This window comes from Acinonyx jubatus, chromosome E4 (genome assembly GCF_027475565.1).
Source record: "Acinonyx jubatus isolate Ajub_Pintada_27869175 chromosome E4, VMU_Ajub_asm_v1.0, whole genome shotgun sequence".
In the NCBI taxonomy this organism is placed as follows: Eukaryota; Metazoa; Chordata; class Mammalia; order Carnivora; family Felidae; genus Acinonyx; species Acinonyx jubatus.
Window position 1 is genome coordinate 59,734,525 of NC_069395.1, and position 24,987 is coordinate 59,759,511.

The window sequence follows — 24,987 nt, forward strand, 5'->3', positions numbered from 1 at the left end:
TTAATTGTGAATTTGCTAACTGTTCTTCCAGAATGTGCACATTAGCTATTAACTAAAATATGAAGTGCCTCAATGCCTAAATGAAGGTGATAGAAAAAAGAAAAGTAATGAGACAAGAAACAGTTTACTGTTGTTTTGAAATATGGGCTCTGGAGTTATAGGAAGTCATCCAAAGTGTGGGTTCAGTCATGTATGCACAAATGCTTTTTTAATTTTCCTCAGGTTTTGTGTTGTTCTAGGACCCGGACCCTTCTAGTTATTGTCGTAGAGAAGGATTCATCCTGTGATGCTTAATTTTTTGTGTCAGGTTGGCTGGGCCACAGTGCTCAGATATTTGTTCAAACATTATTCTGGTTGCTTCTTTGAGGATGTATTTTGAGTGAGATTAAAATTTAAATCAGCAGACTTTGAATAAAGCCTATTGCTGTCCATAATGTGGGTGGGCCTCATCCAATCAGTTGAAGGCCTGAAAAGAACAAAAAGATAGACCTCATCCAGGCAAGAGGGAATTCTGTCAGCAGATGACAATTCTTCCCTGGGACTCTAGCCACTGGTCTACCTCATTAGATTTGGGGCTTGCCAAGCCTCTACAACTGTGTGAGTCAATTTTTTAAAATAAATCTTTCTCTATCTCTGTCACTCTCTCCTGCCCCCTTTGGGGAACCCTGACTAACACACAGGCTGAGCTATTATAATTAAAATTTTAGAAGCAGACTGAAGAAAGCCAGGCACACAGTGCCCCTTAAAATTTGCCTAGATTAGGCTGACTTCCTTCTGACTGTGCTACCTTATCATCCATAGAGACTTACGGAAACACATTTTCACTTACTTCTTTCTATTTTAGTAAAGACAGGTTTAAAAACTGCCTAAATACTTAAACATATCTCAAATAAGATATACATCTAAGCCTTCTCTTCACATATTTGATATACATATTTGAAATTCAACAATTAAATATAACATTCCAAACCCTGATATCGTTTAGGTACATGTGATGGATTACTGCTTTAGGGATTTACTGAGTCCCTTATTCTTGTTATATAATCGTGAGAAATATTATTGCAGCTGAATGCCAAATAAATTAACAGCAGCTCTCTCTGCTAAGCTCTCTCTGTTTGCAAAGATTTTAAATTCAGGGGTTCCACTTTCTTACTAGCAGTGGTTTAAGACAGAGCGTGGTCTCACAGCTAAGGGAATAAAGGACACAGCCCAATTAGCTGTGGAAGACAAAGGCAGTTTCCAGAGGTGACAGATTGGCCTCTGCCATTTGTGTCTAGGGCTTACAATCCCACAGACTTGCCTGCTCCCCAAGGACATAACTGTGAACACTTCAGAGGATAGTGGGATAGTTTGTTGTTTTGCCATTTTTTAAAATAAAATGGTGTGGCAATTGAGAATCCCAAATCATTTAAATTCCCTCGATAACATGTTATGGACTGAGTTGCATCCCTTTGAAATTCATGTTGGAGCCCTAATCCCCAATGTCACTGTATATGGAGATGGAGACTATAAGGAGGTAATCAAAATTAAGGGAGGCCATTGGGTAAGACCCTAATCCCATGGAGCTGCTGTCCTGATAAAAGGGACAGACACCATAGCTCTCTGCCATGTGAGGACAGAGCAAGAAGACAGCTGTGTATAAGCCAGGAAGAGAGCTCTCACCAAAATCCAACTTAATCTGGGACTTCTAGTCTCCAGAACTCTGAGTAAATAAATTCCCATTATGTAAGCCATTTGGAGCATTTTGTTATGGTAGCTTGAGCAGACTAATATATACCACTTAACACAATTATGTGGCTATATATGTATAGACATTTGTCTGCTTGCTCAAGGTGTACACTGTCATTAGATCATGAGCTATGAGCGCAAGGTCATGTCTGTCCCATTTATCATCTAAACACCAGTAAAAGCCTAGCATAGAGACCTGTTAAATCCACTGATTGAATGGCTCATTCCAGTTACTAACCAAATATGAGCTAAAGTAGCAGTGGTCATAATTCTAAAAAAGAAACCCAGTATGTGGCTTAGAGTCCTATAACCTTCTATGTAAAATGACACTTGTGGAGATTCTAGAAAATTCAACATGTTTGAATATGAGAAGCTATATATATCCAAAGGTGAAAAAAAAAATCAGCATTCTCCAATTGTTGAAAACAAGGGCATGCATGAAAACAAGGGCAAAAACTGTCTTTGTTCTCTGGTAATTTTCGAGTTAGGGAGCTCTGCTTTAGGCCCTGTGGTTCTACCATTGTTGATTTACAGGAAACTCTACCACAACCAAGACAAATAGAGCTTAGTGGTTCCATCTCTACAGCATTTCACCTTGCCAGGCCTGGTGTTTTCCCATTGTTAAGTGAAGCACGGCAATGCCAAGTACTGCTTTTCAAGCGTTCAGAAAGCACGTTGCCATGTGAAACACTGTTAAAATAACAATACCGGATGGCGTTAAGAAGACAGTGTGAATGATGGCTCTCTTATCTTTAAGTCCTCTCTGCCCATCCATATGCTTTCTCTTTCCGAGTCAGAGCATATCTCAGTTGGTGTCTGTTGGGAAAACTTGACACAAAGGAAGGTATCATGAAAAGTAATTCTTCAAAATTCAGAAGTAGTGGTAAGGTGGCTTTTGGAGAGTGATTGCAGCTGTGAATGCTGTTCCACAGCACAAAGCCAGTCCCTAGTGCCCTCAGGCTGTGCTGCGTGCAGAGGATGCAAGGAACTGCATGAGGCCCGTCACAGGAGAGCAGGGCCAACAGGCCTGCTTTGGTCTGGCTTTGCCTCTTTCTCTCAGAGAGCCCCTGGGAGCCACAGCTTTGGAGTACTGCATCTGAGCAGGTTTTGTGGCACTCTTCCCTTGGCTTCTTTACCCTGACATCAAGGTAAACTGCCTTAAAAGAAATAAAAAGTACTTGGATCACACTGGGGCCTCTGAACATGATATTTCTAGGGATAGAGGAAAAAGACCACAAGAAATAAGACTAAAAAAAAAAAGTGTTCAGTGCCTATAGCAGGGACATACACCCTGGAAAGCCCTAATGCCACATAAGGAAATAGCCATAAAAGGGAAGGTCTTAAACTTCTGGAATGCTTTCATTCATTGGTGCCAGTCATGGGCTATGTCCTCAAGCTAGAAATTCTGATATGCATCAAGTGTTCTTCACGAAATGAATAAAAATGCCTTCTGTGTGTCTGTGTTACTTAAATAAATATGTAGGTACTATTGCTATGTATTTTCAAGAGATTATTTACAATGTCACCGAATTCTGGATAGGTTTCTTTTCGTTTGTTTGTGATGTATTAGCCCATGTAACAGATACCAAATGAACAAACAACCACTCTCTTACGGTTGTGTCACAAAATTCTGGTGTTAAAAGGGGGTCCTCATGCAAACTCTGCCGTCCTGCATCTTTATGACGATGTCTCTTTTCCTTCAGAATCTTCTCTAAAAATGCCCTTCTCTCATCAACATCACTTTTTCCAAGATAATCTCCATCTGTGTTTCCTCATCCTCCGGGTTCCGAAAGAGAAGCCTTTCTCTGTTGATGACCCTTCTTTCCAATGGAGAGAGGAGGTATCCTTGGCATCTCTGCCCCATCAGGGACACTCGCACGCCCTGGGACCTGTGCGTGCTGGAAAACCACATGCTGGAGAACCGTGATGGTTCTACTTGGTCAGGAGAGATGGACTGACGGAAGACCAGGGTGTGAGCTCCCAGATTTCCTTCCAGCCAAGGAACAAGGAAGAGCAGGGAAGATGCTAGAATATATTCCAGGAAGTGGGAGAAAATTTTTTATGACTGGCATCCTCCTATGGCGTCCTCCTATGGTGTGCTACTTATTACCGAGATCAGCACAGCAAAGGTGGGTTTTACCTTCCGTGTTTTATGTGGGTTTCTCATTCTGGATGACTTCTTAATGTCCACTTCAGTGGTATTTACACATCCAGGCTGGAAATGGAAAAACAGAGAGACAAAGGAATCTTTGGGGATGAGGTTTTGATTCATGCATTAATGACTTGCCATCCACAACCTGAACAAAAGCTGTGATGACACAGGTCTCTGGAAGTTCTTTCTAAATGGCCACAGCCACCCATCAACGGAGCCAGTAAAAAAATATAGTACACTCTCACTCCTTGCACATAAAGGACTTCAGATACCATTCTTGAATATATTGCAGAGAAACAGGGACAAGAAATGCACAGACTCTGCCTTTGAAAGTGGGTATTGACATTAGTAGGGGCTAATCCAACAGACTGGGAGCAAGGGTGTCCAGAGACCAAGCGGCTGATGGCCTAGCTGGTACCCACAGACAGCCCTGCTCAGAGTACTCCTCTATGCGAGGTGACACTGTTATCAAATGGCTGTTTGCTTCCCAAGTTGGAAAACTACAATTAGTTGACCCAGCTCAAATCGCAGGTGAATTTTTTTTGCAATGATTCGTGAAACTGGGGGACTAGGAATATTTGTTTTCCATACACAGAATAGGATTGTGGTCAGCCTGTTACTGGTTCTCTGAAAATCTCAGGAGCATCATTTTGCCAGACTTACTGTTCTGTTGCACAGAAACAGAGAACTGTAAACCTTCTTTTGTATTTGGAGGAGGAGAGGGGTTGAGGGAGGGAGTAAGAAAAGAGGGAGAGGATGGGGCTGAGGAGGAAGGAGAGGGAGAAAAGGAAGGGGGGGGGAGAGGGAAGGGAGAGGTAGTGGGAGGAAAAAGAGAAAAAAGGAGATTCAAGAATACAGGGGACCTTATATCTGGAAAGGTCCTTAGATATCACTTAGTCTTTAGAAGTGATTGGAAGGAAGCATTTTTGTGGGTTGTGTTTCCCTAACTTTCAAGTTTTGGTACCAGATATAGGGATCTCTGGTACTAGTATAAGAAGTACCATGTTGTATAACTCTGTGCAGTTTCTCTGTTTTTTCCCACAGAATGTAAGATCGTTAAACATGAGATATACTTGAAAGTGATTACAGAGAAACTATGAATGTGGAAAAAGACTTTTGCACAGTTGGGATGTTACGGGAGGAGGCGGGGCAAAAAGGCAGCAGTGATGCGATTCTGGAAATAAGCTGTTATCCACACTCACTGGCAGGCAAGGGGCTTCACTTTTGGTTTAATGAAGACTGGCATGCAGGAATTTCCTTGAAGAACCCTCTCCTGATAGCACAGCCATTGGGAAGAAGCTCCACCATAATAGTGTAAAGGATACAAAAGTAAGTAAAGAAAGCCCTTTTTCTTGATTTTTTTTCTACATAGGTTGCATGTGAAATATATATACTACAGACACACAAATACACACATGCATGTGCATGCACACACACACACTGCACTAAAAATGAATAAATCACAAATTTGGTTTGCATATCTATATATGCAAACCATATATATAAACCATGATCTGCTTGGCAGTAAGGAGGAAAAACACCCACATGGGTGGGATGTAGTAACTAATTGACACTGAGTAACTCACTTTAGCTACCTCACCATACTGATCAATGTCTGATATTCTGATTTAATTTTTCTGTGGCTACTAGCAGCATAAGTATTTTTCAAGAGACCCCAGTGAGTTTGATATGCAGCCAGAATTCACAACCACTGATAACAAAGATAACAAAGATAATGGTTTAAAACTATTAAAGTAATATTAAAGTGTTTTCATTTCCTATTCAATTTCCATTTCCTTGCAGCCTTCCACCCGTAAGGCTCGGTCCATTAGGAAGACAAGGCACTGAAATTCTTTATGCTCTTATTGATTCATGGCAAGACAGATCATAGAAATCTTCTTCTATATGTTAAAGGGTGGGAATAGTAAGGGCATGCCCTTCCATGACCTGGAGAAAGACAGACCATTTATTATTTATTTAATAAATATTTATTTCTGATATTGTGATAAATTTTGTGATAAATAGTGACATACAAGGACAAAGGGATGATCTTCTAATATAGTAAGCATGATAAGTATGTGAATCATCACACTGTAGGAGCACAGGACTGGAGAGAAGTTTGGCCAAGGCATTATGCAACAGAACATTTCATATATCCATTGTTATATACATCCTCTTGGCTCTCACCAACATGGCTGAAATATATTTATTTATCGTTTGAGCAAATTTGATCCCAATAAGACCATGCTGTCTTCGGTTATTTAATTTCTTTCTTTTAGTTTTAGAGAGAGACAGAGTGCAAGTGGAGGAGAGGGCCAGAGGGGGAGGGAGAGAGAGAGAGAGGGAGAGAGAGAGAGAGAGAGAGAGAGAGAGAGAGAGAGAGAGAGAAGAGAGAATCCCAAGCATGGTGCCCAATGAGGGGCTCAATCCCATGACTCTGGGATCAGGACCTGAGCCAAAACAGGAGTCAGATGCTCAAATGACTGAGCCACCTAGGTGCCCATCTTTGGTTATTTTAATATGTAAAATGTACCACTAGCTGGCACCAGATCCACATGAAATGTTATGGCTAAATTGGTTTTCTGCACTACTAAGCATAGCTTCCCAATAAAATACAAATAACATCACCATTACCAAGTCAGCACTCAATAAAAATGTTCAAACATGTACTCCTGGCCAGATATAATATTAAATTCATAGTATTGTTCAATTTAAGGAATAATGAAATAATATTTACACTGACCTAAAAAGAGTCATAAATTATTTCTAGTGATTCAAAGATAAATTTATTTTCAATGGAATTAAGCTGTGTTGTGACATTACTGTAACACTATTTATTAAAAAGTACAATTGGATTCCTTAGAATCCATTCCTGAAGGAGGAAAAGGATCATATTATTGAGAAATATTACTGCCATAGTGTACACGTAAGTGTCTCAATGAGTTGCAAAACGGAGATGAAATTTTGGTTTCATCATTGATGAAACCATCATTTTACTTAAAACAATCTGAATATCATTTAGTTCCTGTCATGCAAAATGACATTATTGTAGCAGAAGGCACACTCTGCTCAGGATAACTGGGGAAACTTAAGGCCTCTTCAGTGAAGAGAGTAATGGAGAACCACTTTCTTTAATTCAGTCCCAGTAGCTGAAGTGAAATTTTCTGAAGTGATTAGAACAATGTCCTAAATGACAAATAAATGGGGAGTTAAGAATAAGGTGGCAAATAGAACTGATAATATCCATATTCCTGGAAATTAAAAAAAAAAAGACATGATTCTGGGAAAATCAAGACTTTGAATGTTGAAGTATTTGTCTTTTTGTAACACAGTACAAGGTTTAAAAGTTCAATTTGCAATGTATTTTACCTCAATGAAAATGATTCTCTCCTTATCCTCATAAAAAGTGGTTATAGATTTTAGAGTGATCAATCTCAGGATACTTTTTTAAACATTCAATTGAAGCTTTTATTTCTGTTCTTGGGCCAACAGGGCTTACTAAATGCTACACACAAAGGAAGTTGTTTAAGGTAACTACACTGGAATTCCTTTCATTCACCCTTTCATTCATCTGATTACTACTTAATCTTATTTGCTGGACACAGATTCTGGATTATGTAATCCTGCTTCAGTGTAGGCTATGAACAAATTCTGAGAGTCAACAGACAGAAGGAAGACTCCTGCATCAGAGGGGAGGGAAATGTACCAAGATGCTTGGAGCTGTGGAAAGTGGTCGGGTCAGGTAGAAATTATAGCCCACAGTAAGGACTTTGATTTAAGTCTAAACATAAGGGGATGTCATAAGGGAAGTGACTTAATATGATTTATATTTTTAAAAACTCAATCTCTGTAGGGCACCTGGGTGTCTCTGTCAGTTGGGCGTCTAACTTCGGCTCAGGTCATGATCTCACAGTTCATGAGTTTGAGCCCTGAGTCGGGCTCTGGGTTGACAGCTCAGAGACTGGAGCCTGCTTTGGATTCTGCATCTCCCTCTCTCTCTCTGACCCTCCCTGGCTCACACTCTTTCTCTCAAAAATAAATAAACATTAAAAAAATTAAAAAAATAATCTCTGAGCCTGGAGCCTGCTTCAGATTCTGTTTCCCTCTCTCTCTGCCCCTCCCCTGCTCACTCTCTGTCTCTCAAAAAAAAAAAAAATATATATGTATATATATATATACACATATATACATATATATTTATATGTATTTATATATTATATATATAAATTATATATATTCATATATATAACATATATATTATATATAACATATATTATATATATATATATACATATATATATATATATATATATATATATACTCACTATGGTTTCAAAAAAAATAACTCAAGATGGGTCATAAACCTTAATGTGAAATGCTAAACTATAACCCCCCCGGAAGATAGCATAGGAGAAAATCTAGGTGATCCTGAGTTTGGTGATGACTTTTTAAACATGACACTAAAAGCACCATACATTAGAGAAATCAATGATATATTGGACTTCATTAAAATTGAAAAACTATGCTCTGTGAAAGACAAGCCAGATTGGGGAAAAAAAAAAAACACAACGCTTGCAAATGGTACATCTGATGAAGGACTGTTATCCCAAATATACAAAGAACTCTTAAAACTCAACAATAAGAAAATGAACAACCTAATTTAAAGGTGGGTAAAAGAATCCACATATGAGTGAAGACATTTGGTATCTGTCTTTCTCTGCCTGACTTATTTCACTTAGCATAACCCTCTCCAGTTCCATCCACATTGCTACAAATGGCCAGATTTCATTCTTTTTCATTGCCAAGTAGTATTCCATTGTATATATAAAACACATCTTCTTTATCCACTCGTCATTTGATGGACATTTAGGCTCTTTCCATAGTTTGGCTATTGTTGAAAGTGCTACTATAAACATTGGGGTACAAGTGCCCCTATGCATCAGCACTCCTTTATCCCTTGGGTAAATTCCTAGCAGTGCTATTGCTGGGTCATGGGGTAGATCTATTTTTAATTTTTTGAGGAACCTCCACACTATTTTCCAGAGTGGCCGCACAAGTTTGCATTCCCACCAACAGTGCAAGAGGTTTCCCATTTCTCCACATCCTCTCCAGCATCTATAGGCTCCTGATTTGTTCATTTTAGTCACTCCGACTGGCGTTGAGGTGGTATATCATATGTGGATCCTGAGAAACTTCACAGAAGACCAGGGGGGAGGGGAAGGGGGAAAAAATTACAGAGAGGGAAGGAGGCAAATCATAAGAGACTCTTAAATACTGAGAACAAAGTGAGGGTTGATGGGGCGTGGGGGAGAGGGGAAAGTGGGTGCGGGCATTGAGGAGGGCACCTGTTGGGATGAGCACTGGGTGTTGAAACCAATTTGACAGTAAATTATACATAAAAAAATAAATATGGATAAAAGGTCTGAACAGACACCTCACTGAAGAAGATACACAGATGACAAATGAGCGTAAGAAAAGATGCTGTACGTCATGCGTCATTAGAGAATTGCAAATTCAAACAATTAAATACCACTACGCGCTTATTAGAGTAGCCAAGATCCACAGCCCTGACAACATCACATATTACAGGGCATGTGAAGCAAAAAGAGCTCCTATTCCTTGCTGGTGGGAATGCAAAATGGTACAGCCCAGTAGTGAAAGCCTTGACGGGTTTGTTTGTGTTTTTGTTTTACCTTTTTGTAATTCAAGTGCGTGATTTAGGCATTGATGAGTCAGCAACCATTTCAAAGAGGAACCCACTTCAAAGATAAAGAAGCAGTTTGTCTCCAACACAGATGCTCCTTTGTTTTGGAGATCTTGGTTGGTTTCAATACTGATCATCTTGGCTACTTGTTTTTATTTTATTTTTGTTCTTTCTCTTCCAGTGTTTAAATTTCCACTCTTATGTTTTAAATTCACCAATAAAGAGTGAGCCCATGAAACCCTAGGCCCCCAACCTCAACCCCAAGAAAAGCAGTACTCTGGGGCTCATGCGCTCTCCCCTCTCCTCAACTTTATTATGTGGCCCCAGATGTGCTATGTAATTACTTTTTTCTGTAAGTTGTAAAGCATTATTTTTTTCAAAGTTTCCTGATAATTGTTGTGGAAGGGCAACTTGCAGAAGAACCACATAAGAACCACATCATTGATCCAACCATAACCACTGGTTATTGATAGGCTGAGACCAACACGAAAGAAGCCACTCTGGAAGACAGTTTGGCAGTTTCTTACAAAACTAAACATACTTTCACCATTTGATCCAGCAATTGTATTCCTTAGCATTTATCCAAAAGAGTTGAAAAATTATGTTCCCACAAAAGCCTGCACGTGGATGTTTATTGCAGGTTTAGTCACAATAACTGCCAAAATGTGGCATCCTTCAGTAGGTGAATGGATAAATAAACTGTGGTATGGAACACCATGGAATATTATTTATGGATGAAAAGAAATAAGCAAACCATGAAAAGACATGGAGGGCCTTAAATGCCTATTATTAAGTGAAAGAAGTCAGTCTGAAAAGGCTACACTATATGATTCCGACTATACGACATTCTGGAAAAGGTAAAACTATGGAAACAATAAAAAGATCAGTGGTTTCCAGGGGTTAGGGAGAGGGATGGATGACTTAGGCAGATCACAGAAAATTTTTACGGTGGTGAAACTGTTCAGTATGATACTATAACGGTGGAGACATCTCATTATACATTTGTTTAAAGCCATGGAATGCACAACACCATGACATTAGAGTGAAGCCCAATGTAAATTATGGACTCTGGGTGACAATGATGTGTCTGCGCAGGCTCTCTGATAGCAGCAAAGGTACCACCCTGGTGAGCGATGCATTTTGAAGTCAGAATCAACACAACTTGCTGATGGATTGGGTTAAGGAGCATGGTGAGGCAAAAGAGTCAACAATGACTCCTAGTTATTGGCAACTGGGTGAGGTGGTGCCATTTATTGAGACGAGGAAGGCTGGGAGAGGAACAGATGGAAACAAAGAGAGAAATCAGGGATGGCTCCTGGATTTCATTTACACACAATGTTAGTAGTTTTACTGAATTCTCCCACTAGAATACAGCTCTTTATGCAGTCATTGTCAAGGTTCATGGCTCAGAACACTTCAACATTAATGCTTATACAATAATCTGTCCCTGGCCGGCCACATCCTTTTGTGTCTTTGACTTTTTAGGTGCATATCATTGAATGTGCAAAACCAATGTCTGATCGTCAGTTATGGAAAACCTGGTGGAGTGGCATCCCATTACTCAGAGCCTCTACTACATTTCTCTAAATTCTTTTCCAGTGCATCCTAGCACACTCTCTTAATCTGCTCTGGTTGAAATCAGACCACTTCTACTTAATATCTAGTAACTGTCTGTTCATCCTTCTGTGATAGTCCCTTTTTATAGACTAGCAGCTGCCATGCAGACAAGTACAGCCAGATTGTCACAGTTCTCAACAAGCTACCAAGAGGACCCTAATGAGTGAGCTTGCTATGGCTTCTCTGTGATCACAGGCATTGCTCATGTTTCATGTCCAGTTTTTAGACATTTAAAATATTTCTAGCTAGAATTTCTTTGGAATAAAAAAAAAATCACTGGGTAGAGGCTGAGTTGTCATACTTACCTTGAATAAAATATGAGCTCCTTCAGGAAGTGACAAAAGCCTGAGGCAGGTATGCGTGGGTCTACCACTCATACAAGTGATTGATCTCCCTCATGTCCTATGATTTTTTTCTTCACAAAATGCTGGTTGCAATTTGAGGGCATGGAAAGATTTTTAGTTGGGGAATGAAAAAGACCCCTCTTAGACTGAACACACACACTCCAACTTACTGTGCACTAGGAAGTCCTGGGTTCGCATCAAGGGCATTTTCATAACCTACAGCTAACTGGCATTTGGGATGGCATTATGTTGCTGTCCTTCTGGGATCTCATTCATGGGAGGGTGAGTAGCAACATGATTTTGGGATTCCTCGTCCATAAGCTTAATATCATCAAATGTCTTCACTTTTTTTTTTTTTTTTTACTTTAACTCCTAATGTGTTTGTTGAATGTAGGCATGAAGGAAATAAACCTAAACCAGATCTCTGATGGCAATGGAAATTTCCCCAGCATAAAAGTTAAGAGCTGAAAAGTAGGAAAACGGATCACTTAACTGAATTGGTGAAAACAATTTTGCAGGTAATACTATTGTTGGTCTTGACGATTTAATGGTGTGCTGTAACTGGTGAACAGAACCAAATAAAATTCCTCATAGTATAAATAACTCACCAAAAAATAACTAAAATTCCTAAGTAGTACAAATAAGTAACTTCAAAAGGCTTACAATAACTGTTGCAACAAATGACAATGGGACAACTAGAAAATAACAACTTCATGAAAATCAGTGGATATTGGAATTGGTCTTGAATTCAATAGCCTTGAATTACAAAGGATATGGGAGAGTCTTTTTTTTTTTTTAATTTTTTTTCAACGTTTTTTATTTATTTTTGGGACAGAGAGAGACAGAGCATGAACGGGGGAGGGGCAGAGAGAGAGGGAGACACAGAATCGGAAACAGGCTCCAGGCTCCGAGCCATCAGCCCAGGGCCTGACGCGGGGCTCGAACTCAGGGACCGCGAGATGGTGACCTGGCTGAAGTCGGACGCTTAACCGACTGCGCCACCCAGGCGCCCCCTATGGGAGAGTCTTAAGTCATATGTTCCCAAATGGAAAAGAGGCATATTTCCCTCTCCGGACCAGATACACAGAGAAAGGCTGTCTTTACACACAACTCAGCTCAGCAAGACCTCTATAAAGAAGATGAATTTCAAAGACACACTCTGTTGCATTAAACTTGATTTCCAAAGGTAGGAAAAGATAAGTATTTTATTTATCTAGTGGTGTCAGAAAAGAGAGGTTCACATAAAGTTATTTTGCAGATTGAATATTTATCACTGAGAGCCAAAACTCAATTTTATTTTCACCATTGGAAAAAAAAAGATATTCTAAAATAATTCCCACACATCCCTAGATTCTTGCACAATTCTATCCAAAGCAATGCAATCTTTTCTTGTTGATTCAAGGTCATTATTGAGAACTACACTTACTGTGCCATCCTTAAGACAGCAATGCCTGTGAGGCTGGATGGCCTTAACTCTTAATGGTTTTTGAGCTTTCATGACATTTTAGGTCATTTTTTGAATGCCTCTGCCTTCTGCCAGTCAGTTGTCAATTTTGTTGCTCTCAGTGTCCTTCCTCCCAGCACCAACCCATCATCCTCGAATCTGTTACTTGGGTTCTGACAGGGGTCAGGAAAGCAGAAAAATGCTCCTTGAACACAGTGTCTCCTATTTTTGCAAATGAGCCAACCAAAGCACCTGAGTTAGAGTGTGGGTGTTTTTCACAATTTCTTTGGCTAAGGGAATGTAGGTAAGTTCTCATATCTTTCAGAAAACTTATCAGGACATAAATATCTACAGGCTAATTCAGTGGATCAGAGTAGATGACGTGAAAACTTTTTCTGGAGTTCTGAGATACGGGGACTTCACACAGAAGGGGAGCTGGCAATTCATTCTGTGCTCAGGGGTGGGAGGAGAAGTGGAGTGAGACACTGGGCAGGGCCCTACAGGAGGGTCTGCCCCAAATCCTGCAAGTGAACAATCATGCCCCTGCTCTACCAACCACTGGTGGGAGAAGCCTTCCAGACACAGTACTAGTTTTAGATCAGTTGCTCAGAAAAGACACTGACCAGCCCTGAGCTCCTCCTAGCCTCCCCATTCCATTCCTCACTGCCTTTGCAGCAAAGGCCATATCCATCCACCAGGGTGTTCATGCTATGATCTGGCAGCCGTCAGCCACAGCTTGCTTTCCCTTCCTTCCCACATTTCATTCAACAGCAAGTGTTGTGCACTTTACTCCAAACACATCCTGAATTTATCTGCTCCCCCTTGTGCCACCATCCCGGTCCAAGCTGCCATTATCTCCCACCTGGACTATCTCAGCAGACTTCTGATTTGTCTTCATCAATCCTTTCTTGCGTTTTACACTCTACACCCAAGTTGTTCTCTGCACTGCAGCCAGACTGACCTTTCAATAATGTAGCCATGTCACCACTCTCCTCTTCAAGCCTCTTCTTATCACATTTCAGATAGAAGGCAAACCCTTTCCCATGTTCTACAAGGTGCTACATAAATGGCCTCTGTCTACCTTTCCAACTCTGGTATCTCTTTGCCTCTGCTCACTTCAGTCCAACCTCATCCACCTCCCTCCTATTCCTTATATGTGTCAGGCTCTTCCTTTTGGACTGGCTGCTACTTCTTTCCACAAATATTATGTAGCTGGCCCCTTGCCATTTGGGTCCGACATAATGCTTCCAATCATATCACCTTGTTTTTATTTATGGCACTTGCCTCTACACTAATGTTCTTATATATTATCTTTGTTTATTCTTTCTCTACCAAAATGTAAGCTCCTCAAATATAGAGGCTTTGCCTGTCATGTTTAATGCCATCACTTTTTTTCTGTTATGTAGTAGGTGCTTAATGAATATTTAATGAATAAATCAATGAATGAATGAGAGAAATCATACATTTTACATAATAGCTATTTCTGAACACTACTCATGCTCAAAAGATGAAATGAGTTTTATTTACTGTGTTTTGGTATATGTGTGTGTATGCTCAAGCATATTGGTACCTATAACTTAAATCCCAGACCAATTGGTCATAAATTATCATTATTATCTTACATTATGAACAGGAAACATATTGTCTAATTCTTCAGTTAGGCTTCAAAGAAACATTTGTTTCAAGAAAATTTAGCTCAAATATTTTTTTCTCTTGAACTATAAGTAGCCCATTGGTTGATAAGTATATATGGCTAATGGTATATTGCTTCCAGATTTTATGGGGGTTGAATACTTAAAAAGCAGGAGGACACTGGGAACTTACAAAGGCTCAGTTTTAGAGAAGGCAATATGAGCAAACTCCTCTGCCCCTGCATTTACAATTTCCATTCAAACTGTCTCCATTTTGACCTACAGTCTTCAAGGACAAATAAAACTTGTGCCTCTGTCCATTTTCCCTACCTGGATGTTTAAGGCACAGTGGAGTTAAGATGAAACAACTTAGCTATAGGGCATAATAGCACAGCTCATGAGTCAGTTTTTGGTTTTCAAAAGCTTGTGGGTTTCTAACAATATAAAGTCACACAATCCATAAAAATGGGATGTCTTTCCATTGGTTTGTGCCTTGTTTAATTTTTTATCAGTATTTTGTAGTTTTCAATATACAAGTCTTTTACCTCATTATTTAAGTTTATTCCTAAGTATTGTGTTCTTTTTATGTGTCCTGTTGTAAATGGGATTACTTTCCTAATTTCCTCTATAGATAGTTTGTTGTTAAATATTGGAACCTTTGCACACTATTGTTGGGAATGCAAAATGGTGCTGCCATTATGGAAAATAGTATGGACATTCCTCTAAAAATTAAAAACACAGTTGTCAAAAGACACAGCAATCCCACTTCTGAGTATTTGTTTTAAACAACTGAAATCAGAATCTCGAAGAGATAGAAGCACTCTCATGTTAACTGCAGTACTACTCACAATGGTCAAGATGTGGAAACAACCTAAATGTCCCTTGACAAAGAAAGGATAAATAAACTGTGGTAAATGCATACAATAGAATACTATTCAGTCTTAACAGAAGAAAGGATGAAAGAATAAAAGAATGAAGGAAAGAAAGAAAGAAAGAAACAAAGAAAGAAAGAAAGAAAGAAAGAAAATCCCACAATATGTAAGAACATGGATGAACTTTGAGGTCATGGTGCTAAGTTAAATAAGCTGACAACCTAGAAGAAATGGATAAATTCCTAGAAACATACAATCTTCTAAAACTGAACCAGGAAGAACTAGAAAATCTGAATATACCGATTACAAGTAATGAAACAGAATCAGTAATCAGAAAACTATGAAAAAATAATAGTACAGGACCAGATGGATCCAAGTGGATTCTACCACACATTTAAATAAGAAATAATACCTATTCTCCTCAAACTATTCCAAAAAACAGAAAAGAAAGGAAAACTTCCAAATATATTCTATGAGGCCAGGATTTTCCTGACACCAAAAGTACACAAAGTCATCATACACACAAAAAAATCTATAGGCCAATAACCCTGATGAACATAGATTCAAAACTCCTCAACAAAGTACTAGCAACTACATAAAATACATTAAAAAATTATTCATCGCAATAATGTAGGATTTATTCCTCAGATGCTATGATGGTTCAATATTCACAAAAATCAATCACATCACGTACCATGTCAAGAAAACAAAGGAAAAAACTCATATGATAATTTTAATAGATGCAGAAAAAAGCATTTAACAAAATTCAACATTCATTCATGATAAATTGTACTGGAAGTCCTAGCCACAGCAATCAGACAGAAGAGATAAGAGACATCCATATTGGTAAAGAAAGAAGCTAAACTGTCACTATTTGCAAATGACATGATGCTATACATAGAAAATCCTGAAGATTACGCCAATAAACTACTAGAAATTACAAATAAATTCAGTAAAGTTGCAGGGTACAAAATTACAAATTGGTAGCATCTCTAAACACTAACAATGAAGTCGAGAAAGAGAAATTTAAGAAACAACACCATTTACAATTGCAGCAAAAAGATTAAAATACCTACAAATAAACATAACCAAACAGGTGAAAGACCTATACTTTGAAAACTATATAATACTGATAAAAGAAGTTACAGATGACACAAATGGAAAGATATCCCATGCTCATGGATTAGAAGAATTCATATTGTCAAAACATCTATATTACCCAAAGGAATCTACAGATTCAATGCAATCCCTATCAAAAGGCCAACAGCACTTAAAAAAAAATACAACTAGAACAAATGATCCCAAAATTTACAGGGAACCGCAGAAGATCTCAAATAGTCAAAGCAGTCCTGAGAAAAAAGAACAACAAAGTATAACAACTCCAGATTTCTTCTTAAAAAAAAAATTTTTTTTTTAACGTTTATTTATTTTTGAGAGAAAGAGACAGAGCATGAGTGGGAGAGGGGCAGAGAGAAAGGGAGACACAGAACTGGAAGCAGGTTCTGGGCTCTGAGCTGTCAGCACAGAGCCCGACGCGGGGCTCGAACTCACAGACTGCGAGATCATGACCCGAGCCGAAGTCGGACGCTCAACGAACTGAGCCACCCAGGCGCCCCTAGATTTCAAGATATACTACAAAGTTGTAGTAATCAAAAGTATGGTCCTGGCACAAAAATAAACACATAGGTCAATGGAACAGAATAGAGACTCCAGAAATAAACCCACATTTATAAGGCCAGTTAATCTATGACAAAGGAGGCAAGAATAGACAATGGGAAAAAGACAGTTTCTTCCATAAATGTTGCTGGGAAAACTGGACAGCTACATGTAAAAGAATGAAATTGGACTACTTTCTTACACCATAAATAAAAATAAATGAAAAATGGATTAAAGAGGTAAACATGAGACCTGAAACCATAAAAATCTTAGAAGAGAGCACAAGCAGTAATTTCTCTGTCATCAGCCATAGCAACATTTTTCTAGATACATGTAAGAAAGGAAATAATAGCAAAAATAAACTTTGGCACTACATCAAAATAAGATTTTGCACAGTAAAGGAAACCATCAAAAAACAAAAAAGTCACCCTACTGAACGGAAGAAGATATTTGCAAATGATATATTCCATAAGGGGTTAATATCATATATATATATATATATATATATATATATATATATATATATATATCATACAACTCAACACCAAGAAATCAAACAATCCTATTTAAAAAAAAAAAAGGGCAAAGGCCCTGAATAGACGTTTTTCCAAAGACATACAGATGGCCAACAGACACATGAAATGTTGCTCAACCTTACTAATCCTCTAAGAAATGCAAATCAGAACCACAATGAAATATCACCTCACATCTGTTAGAACTGCTAAGATAACAAAGACAAGCAAAAACAAGTGTTGGTGAGGATGTAGAGAAAAAGGAACCCTCTTTCACTGGTGGTGGGAATATAAGCCAGTGCAGCCACTGTGGAAAACAGTACGGAGTTTCCTCAAAAAGTTAAAAATAGAACTAACCTATGATCTAGCAATTACTACTGTGTATTTATGCAAAGAATACAAAAACATTATTCAAAGGGATATATGTGCCATGTTTATCTCAGCATTATTTACAATAGCTAAGACATGGGAACAACATAAGTGTCCATCAATATACAAATAGATAAGAAAAATACGGAACAATGGAATATTGTACAGCCATAAAAATGATGAGATCTTGCCATTTGTGACAACATGCATGAACCTAGAGGGTATGATGCTAAGTGAAATAAGTCAGACTGATAAAGAGAAATACCATATGATTCCACTTATGGAAAAATGAAATGAATCACAAAAAGCAGAATCAGAACTATAAATGCAGAGAACAAACTGGTGATTGCCACAGGGGAGGAGAGTGGGTTGGGCAAAATGGGTAAAGGGGAGAGGAAGATACAGCCCTCCAGTTTTGGAATGATGAAGTCATGGGAATAAAAGACACAACATAAGGAATATAGTGGATCATATTGTAATAGCCATGTAATGGGACAGATGGTAGCTACATTGTGGTGAACATGGCATAGTGTAGAAACTGTCAAATTACTAAGTTGTACACCTGAAACTAATGTCAACTCTATTCAAAAATTAAATAAATAAATAAATAAATAAATAAATAAATAAGCAAGCCAGCCAGCCAGTTACAGAAAGACAAATACTACATGAGTGCACTTTTATGAGGTATCTAGAATAGTAAAATTCACAGAACCCAAAAGTGGGATGATAGTTTCCAAGGGCTGGAGGGAAGTGGAAATAGGGAATTTCTAATGAACAGGTTTATCATTTGAGGTAAGGAAAATGAGTAAGCTGTAGAGATCTGATCTCATGTTAAGTATTCTTACTATAATATAAAATTAAAACCAAATGTGAGTTTTAGACATAGAATAAAAGAGCTTAATTTCCAAAGGACTCATTCTGTTATCACTGTTCTTCCTTGCTCTGTATTATGGAATTAAAGATTAAAACCCCCTAGGAAAAAAATCTAGATTCAAGATGTAAAGCATACAAATAATACAGATAATAAGAACAGTTCTTACATCATGGAATACTTTGTCATTTTGCAGCCATTGTCATTTGAGTTTTGTAAAGCATTTTATAAACCACCCAGGTTCAGTCATTCTGAAACTAATTTTTACTGAAACAAAACATCAAAGACTTGCACATTAGAAGAAGGCATCAATTTTACCTGGTCAAACCTAGCACCCAATTCAAGATTCCTTCTGAAACTTCTCTAACAGAAGTCATTCAACCTTAGCTGCTACAAGCATCACATTTTCCCCTAAAATTACCCCATCTATGTACATTCTTTAGAATGTAGAAAATCTTTTAATAAGTCACTTATTGAAAGGGTTATGCTATCTTTTAAAATGTTACTACCACATGAAAAAAGAGAAACAACATGACTACAAAACAGTTAGGATCATGGGCTGTATTAACTCCTTGAAAAGTTAAGTAGCCCCTGGGAGCCTGAGTGTCTCCTACACAGTGGAGGTGAGAGTAATGGCACCAAACTCGTTGTTGTACACAATAATGTGTGTAAGGGGTTAGCATATTCCTGACACGCAAAATACATGGAGCACATGTTAGCTGCTATTATTATCGGAAGTAAAGTTTGACAAACAGAAAATAATTACACAGCAGGAAACTGGGTCTTTCAGACTGTTAGAATTTGAGGAAGTTACCGAATGGAACCAGAAAACAAAACGAACAAACTTTAGCAATTAAAGACCAGATACCATATTTAATCAATAAATGAGTGAGTACCTTTTGGGGACTAATTATAAAGTATTGTGGAGGGAAGAGTGCAGAGAGCTCTGTTCAGTTCAAAATCCTTCGGCTCCATCAAGTCAGGCACCAGATTCATACGTTTGAGTTTGCCTTCCTCAATGACTGCTTTAACTTTTCGCTTCTCAAAGGGCTAGCTTCTAACGTTTGAAAATATGTAATGACAAATGTCTTTATGTTGGAGTTTATTACATGAAATGTAATTTGGAAAAATCTAGCTGTGACTTGTGAGAAGATACATAAAATTGTTGAAAGGGAATAGCAGAGCCGAGGAGAAATTTTTAGAGCTTTCTGGGCTTGAAAGAGAATTTATTTTTGTTCTCATTAATTTAGATTGTTTTAAATTTCAATTTAGTTATGTTTATCAGAAAAAGAAAGTTCATTTGAAGCTGACACCTGACATTGGGTTAAGAGAGCACGGCCTTTCTTTCTTTCTTTCTTTCTTTCCTTCTTTCCTTCTTTCCTTCAATACAATTTGGGGAAATTGTATCTGAGGAAAATCAAATGAACAGAAAAAACAGAGCCCAAATAATCACTGTTCCCTATGGAATCAGAATCCATGCTGGCAGTATTGGCAGATTGAGCCCATTTTTGCTTGCTCAGCTATCCCTTTATAGACCATGTGCACTTATGTGCGTGCGTGTGTGCACACGCATGCACACATGTTTTTAACTTAAATTTCATTTGATTTCAAACCTATGGAAAAATTGTAAGGAAGTTCAAAGAACTCCATAGACTCTCAGATTCTCCAAATATTTTTATTCTACTTCTCTGCCTATAGTAAAAGACCAGTTACTGGCGACTGTGGTGGCACACAGGACTTTACCTCAGCTATCATAGAAATGGTTTCTTTTCTTCCTAGCACTTGCCCAGATGCCCAGCAGATGCAAGACCAAAACTGTCCTCTACTCACTTCCCTGAGATGTTGGCTGTGGCCCTAGGGCCTTGCTCCCAGGACCTCCACAACCACATCCACACCCTCACCATTTCAGAAGGAACAGGATAGAAATCTGACCACAACATTTTGAAAAGCTGCCAACACACAGGCTATAGAAACACCAAGTTAATAAGGGGGAAGACAGTTTTTATTCTCACTCTAGCCATGGCTCACATAAATAGCATCAGATATTACATAATAATAGGACACTGTATCTCCAAATCTATTCCAGGATAGAAAGAACAGAGGAAGCATAAAAGATGTAACCAGGGAGCAAAAAAGAACAGTTTCACTCACAGAGGCTCATGATAGTTACATTGTCAAAATATTTTTTAATCCAAAGGAACAGATCAGAATGATAGAAAAGCTGTTCTTTTTTCATAATACAAAAGAAGATTTAATTTTGGATGAACACATTTTGGATTTCCTAAAACAGTGAAAAGAATCAGAAGCTGGATTGTGGACCACTGGTAGGCCTACTTGAGCACTGAGGACAGAAAATTGCAGCATTTCTATTGACTTCAGCATAATTTGTTTCTCATGGACACCCCAAAACTGGCAATGCCAAAAGTTACAACAGGAATATCATTGAGACTTTTCAACAATATTAGGAAATATATTAGGAAACATATTAAAGCTCCAAATGAACACATGGAATTATGTACATAAATTATGCATACAGTACAGAAGTAAAAACTACCCCCTGACACACACACAATCTATAGACTACTATACCTGCTCGTTCAAGTCCAGAGTCAGCCCTGGGAGTTTCTAGGTTTTATACCTGTCCCACTTATACAGCACATTCCACATCATGGCTCTTTCCAGCAGGCTAACATGGCTATAATACTTAGCTCCTTTTCAGAGATGTTGTGATAACAGACATATACTGCTATTTGCCTGCCTCAGAGATCAAACAAGAAGAAAGAATGAAATCTTGCCATTTGCAATGGCATGGATGGAGCTAGAGAATATTACACTAAGTGACATAAGTCAGAGAAAGACAAATACCATATGATCTCACTCATATGTGGAATTTAAGAAACAAAACAAATGAGCAAAGTGAAAAAAAAAAAAAAAAAGAAAGAGAGGCAAACCAAGAAACAGACTTCACTACAGAGAACAAAATGATGGTTACCAGAGGGGAGAGGATGGGGGGTGGGTTAAGCAGGAGGGCACTTGCAATGCACAGTAGACCACATAACAAATGAAAAGTTCAATTAATAATTAAAAAAAAAAACTAGTTGCTATGCACAAAGCTGACGCTGGTGCAATAAAATAGACAGATGTGTATTATGAATTTACAAAGAATGATTGATTACTATTTAAATAGAGATTGCATGGGGTTTTGGAGCAAATGCCAGGCTTTTAGCCCTAAGTAAGGAATTCAGTCTAAGTCCTGTGATGGTTAACAAAACTCAACTCCGCACAGTCTTGCTTGTAAAGTAAGGACAATAATTACCCACCCTACAAAATCTCTGTAAGGAATGAGTGACATAATGAATGTAAAATGCCTTTGTATAAAGGTGTTAATCAATGATCTTATTGTTATTGACATAAATCTACAAGTACTCTTATTCCCTTACATTTTGCAGACAGGAATCCATGTGGCAAGTATTTCACACGTGTTTCCGCTGAATGACGTACGTCTGCACAGAAGCACAGCTTGAACAGCTAAGTATCTGGAGCTCACAGACGATGCCATAAATCGATGAGCTTTGTGATAGCTGACAAAGTTCTGTTGACTCAGACCTGGTCACTGATGCCCTGGTTGGTTCAAATATCAGAGCCCTGTGACAGAAAAACCTGTCCTACGTCCTGCATCAGTGTGTTGAGTGCAGCCCTGCGTCGGGCTCTGTGCTGACAGTGCGGAGCCTGCTTGGGATTCTCCCTCTCCCTCTCTCTCTGTCCCTACCCTGTTCACATTCTCTCTCAAAATAAATACGTTTTGAAAAATGTGAAAATTAAAGCTGAAAAATGTTGCCTAAAGGTCAATATAGGCAGCAAGAGGCATTCTTTAGTTTAGGAATTATACCTTCATGTTCCTTCTCTGGGGATTTGGCAAGGAGATCACCTGGCACAACTGTGAAACATGTATACAGTTTCCTCTCTCCCATTGACCTAGAACCCTGTGTCTCCACTTCCTACTTAGAGGTTCCTAGAGGCAGTGCCCTCAGCACTTGCATGGATCACCCATAGCCATGACAGGGATTTCATTCATGGTAGGATTGGACCTGGTTTCCTCTTTTCTATCCAGTTTTGTTTTCAAATTCTTTCCAGTGACTAAATTTCACTGTGGGAGTTACTCGCCAAGATGGTAGGTGATGTTCCCTAGCGATATCCTCCTGGTATTCATACCCCTGCACATCACACTTTACTACCATTGGTCTGTGTGACTAATAGACTATGGCAGAGGTCAATGTGTGATACTTTGAAATCTGGCTATAAAGGAGTACTTGGGGCCCTCTTTTTATCTTGGGGTGTCGTGGGGAAGCTATGTCTTGAGTACCCTTACGTAGAGGTCTTTGTGGTCAGGAACTGGAGCCTCCTCCCAACCATGGAATGAGTGAAGTGGATTCCCCAACTCCTTCAAATGACTGCAGTCCTGGTCAACAGCCTGCCTAAAGCCTCATGGGAGATCTTGAGCCAGAACCATCCAGGAAAGCAACTCCAAGATTCCTGACCCTCAGAAGCAGTGTAAGATAACAAACGTGTGTTTTTTTTAATGCTGCTAAGTTTGGATGGGGGGGGGGGGGTAATTTTTTATGCAAAAGTAGACACTATTACATTTATTAAAGCTTTGAATTTCAAATCCAGCTCTTTTAGTTCCCAAAAGACTTCAGCGATGCCACCAGCTCATACTTATCTGCCAACTTTTTTCACAATCTTACCCTTTGCGTTCTTGTCTCCCTTCAAAAGCATGATTGCCAAAAGAACTTTAACTACCAATTATTGAACAATGACTATGTTCTATGTACATATAAACAACTTACATACTTTATCTCAGTGCATTGTCAATGGTCTACGAGGCAGCTGTTACTACCCACCTTTCACAACTGAGGAGCCTGAGACTTGAAGGTGTTTAGTAAGATCACATACCTATGCAGTAAGCTGGTATGGGAGCCAAGTGTTTTTAGTTGTAGTTGTTGTCCTGACGTACTACATCGAACTGAATGGCTGTGCTAGCTCCCCTCAGGCCCTCAGCTTTCAAGACAGGGAGAATATAAGTGGAGAGAAGCTGTGGTTTGTAGAGTTTGCATCGTAGGGGAAGTGGGGACAGAAGTGAGAAGCACGATTTTTCTGTCAAGCTTTATGTAATCTATCATTTGGATTTAGCTCACAATCAAATATTGCTCTACCTTATGTCTCATCACATGAAGGAGAGATAATCCCTTATCAAGATTTTCTGAATCATGGGAAAGCATACCAAGATAAATACCATTGCCCTTCTTTACATGAACGATTTGGTTACAGAAATCAAAAAGAAACTTAATAGGGGCCCCAATCTCACTTTTGAATGTCCATATCAAAATCCTAAATAAATAAGAACAAACAAAATCCAGTATTACACTAAGAAAACAACGCGTCACAACCAAGTGGGGGTTATTCCGGGATTTCAGGGATCAGTCAGCATTAGGAACTCTGTTAAGAGAATTCACATATTATTAATACATGTGAAGAGAAAACATGAAAAAAGCCTGAGAAAAAAATTCCTCAATCATTCCTACTTAAAACAAAAGAACAGTCTACACCAGCAGCTCTCTTTCAAGGGTTCTGCAAGATCAAAAATATTTTCATAGACTACTGTGACATTATTTGTCGTTTTCACTGTCATTCTCTCGTGGCTATACAGCAGTTTCCCAGGAGTTACATGGCATGTGACACAACAACAGATTGATCGGAAACCAGACGTGAGGACGCAGCTGTCTTCTACTGATTAAAATGATTTGCAAAAGTGTAAAACAGTGCCACTCTTCTCGCTAATTTTCCTTTAGTATATAAAATATGCCATTTTCCATTGAAATTCTACTAATTAATTTATTTTGTTACTGGTTTGTTGTCATTTTAAGTAAATCAAAAATATTTTTTTAAATATATCAGTTTTTTTTTTTTAAGAGGGACGGAGAGTACACGTGCATGCAAGCAGGAGAAGGGCAGAGAGAGAAAGAGAGAGAGAGAGAGAGAGAGGGAGAGAATCTTAACTAGGTTCCACTCTCAGCATGAACCCCAACT

General features: G+C 38.6%; 1 protein-coding gene across 10 annotated transcripts in view; it reads right to left on the minus strand.

Annotated features, from left to right (window-relative positions):
- The window catches only part of RGS7 (regulator of G protein signaling 7), a 498,690-nt gene that overhangs the window by 37,524 nt on the left and 436,179 nt on the right, over positions 1 to 24,987 (minus strand). For all 10 annotated transcript variants that reach the window (XM_053209414.1, XM_053209412.1, XM_053209416.1 and 7 more), the window contains one exon: positions 3,869 to 3,943. In XM_053209414.1, coding sequence (XP_053065389.1) covers positions 3,869 to 3,943 — 75 coding nt within the window. The remainder of the gene's footprint in view (positions 1 to 3,868; positions 3,944 to 24,987) is intronic.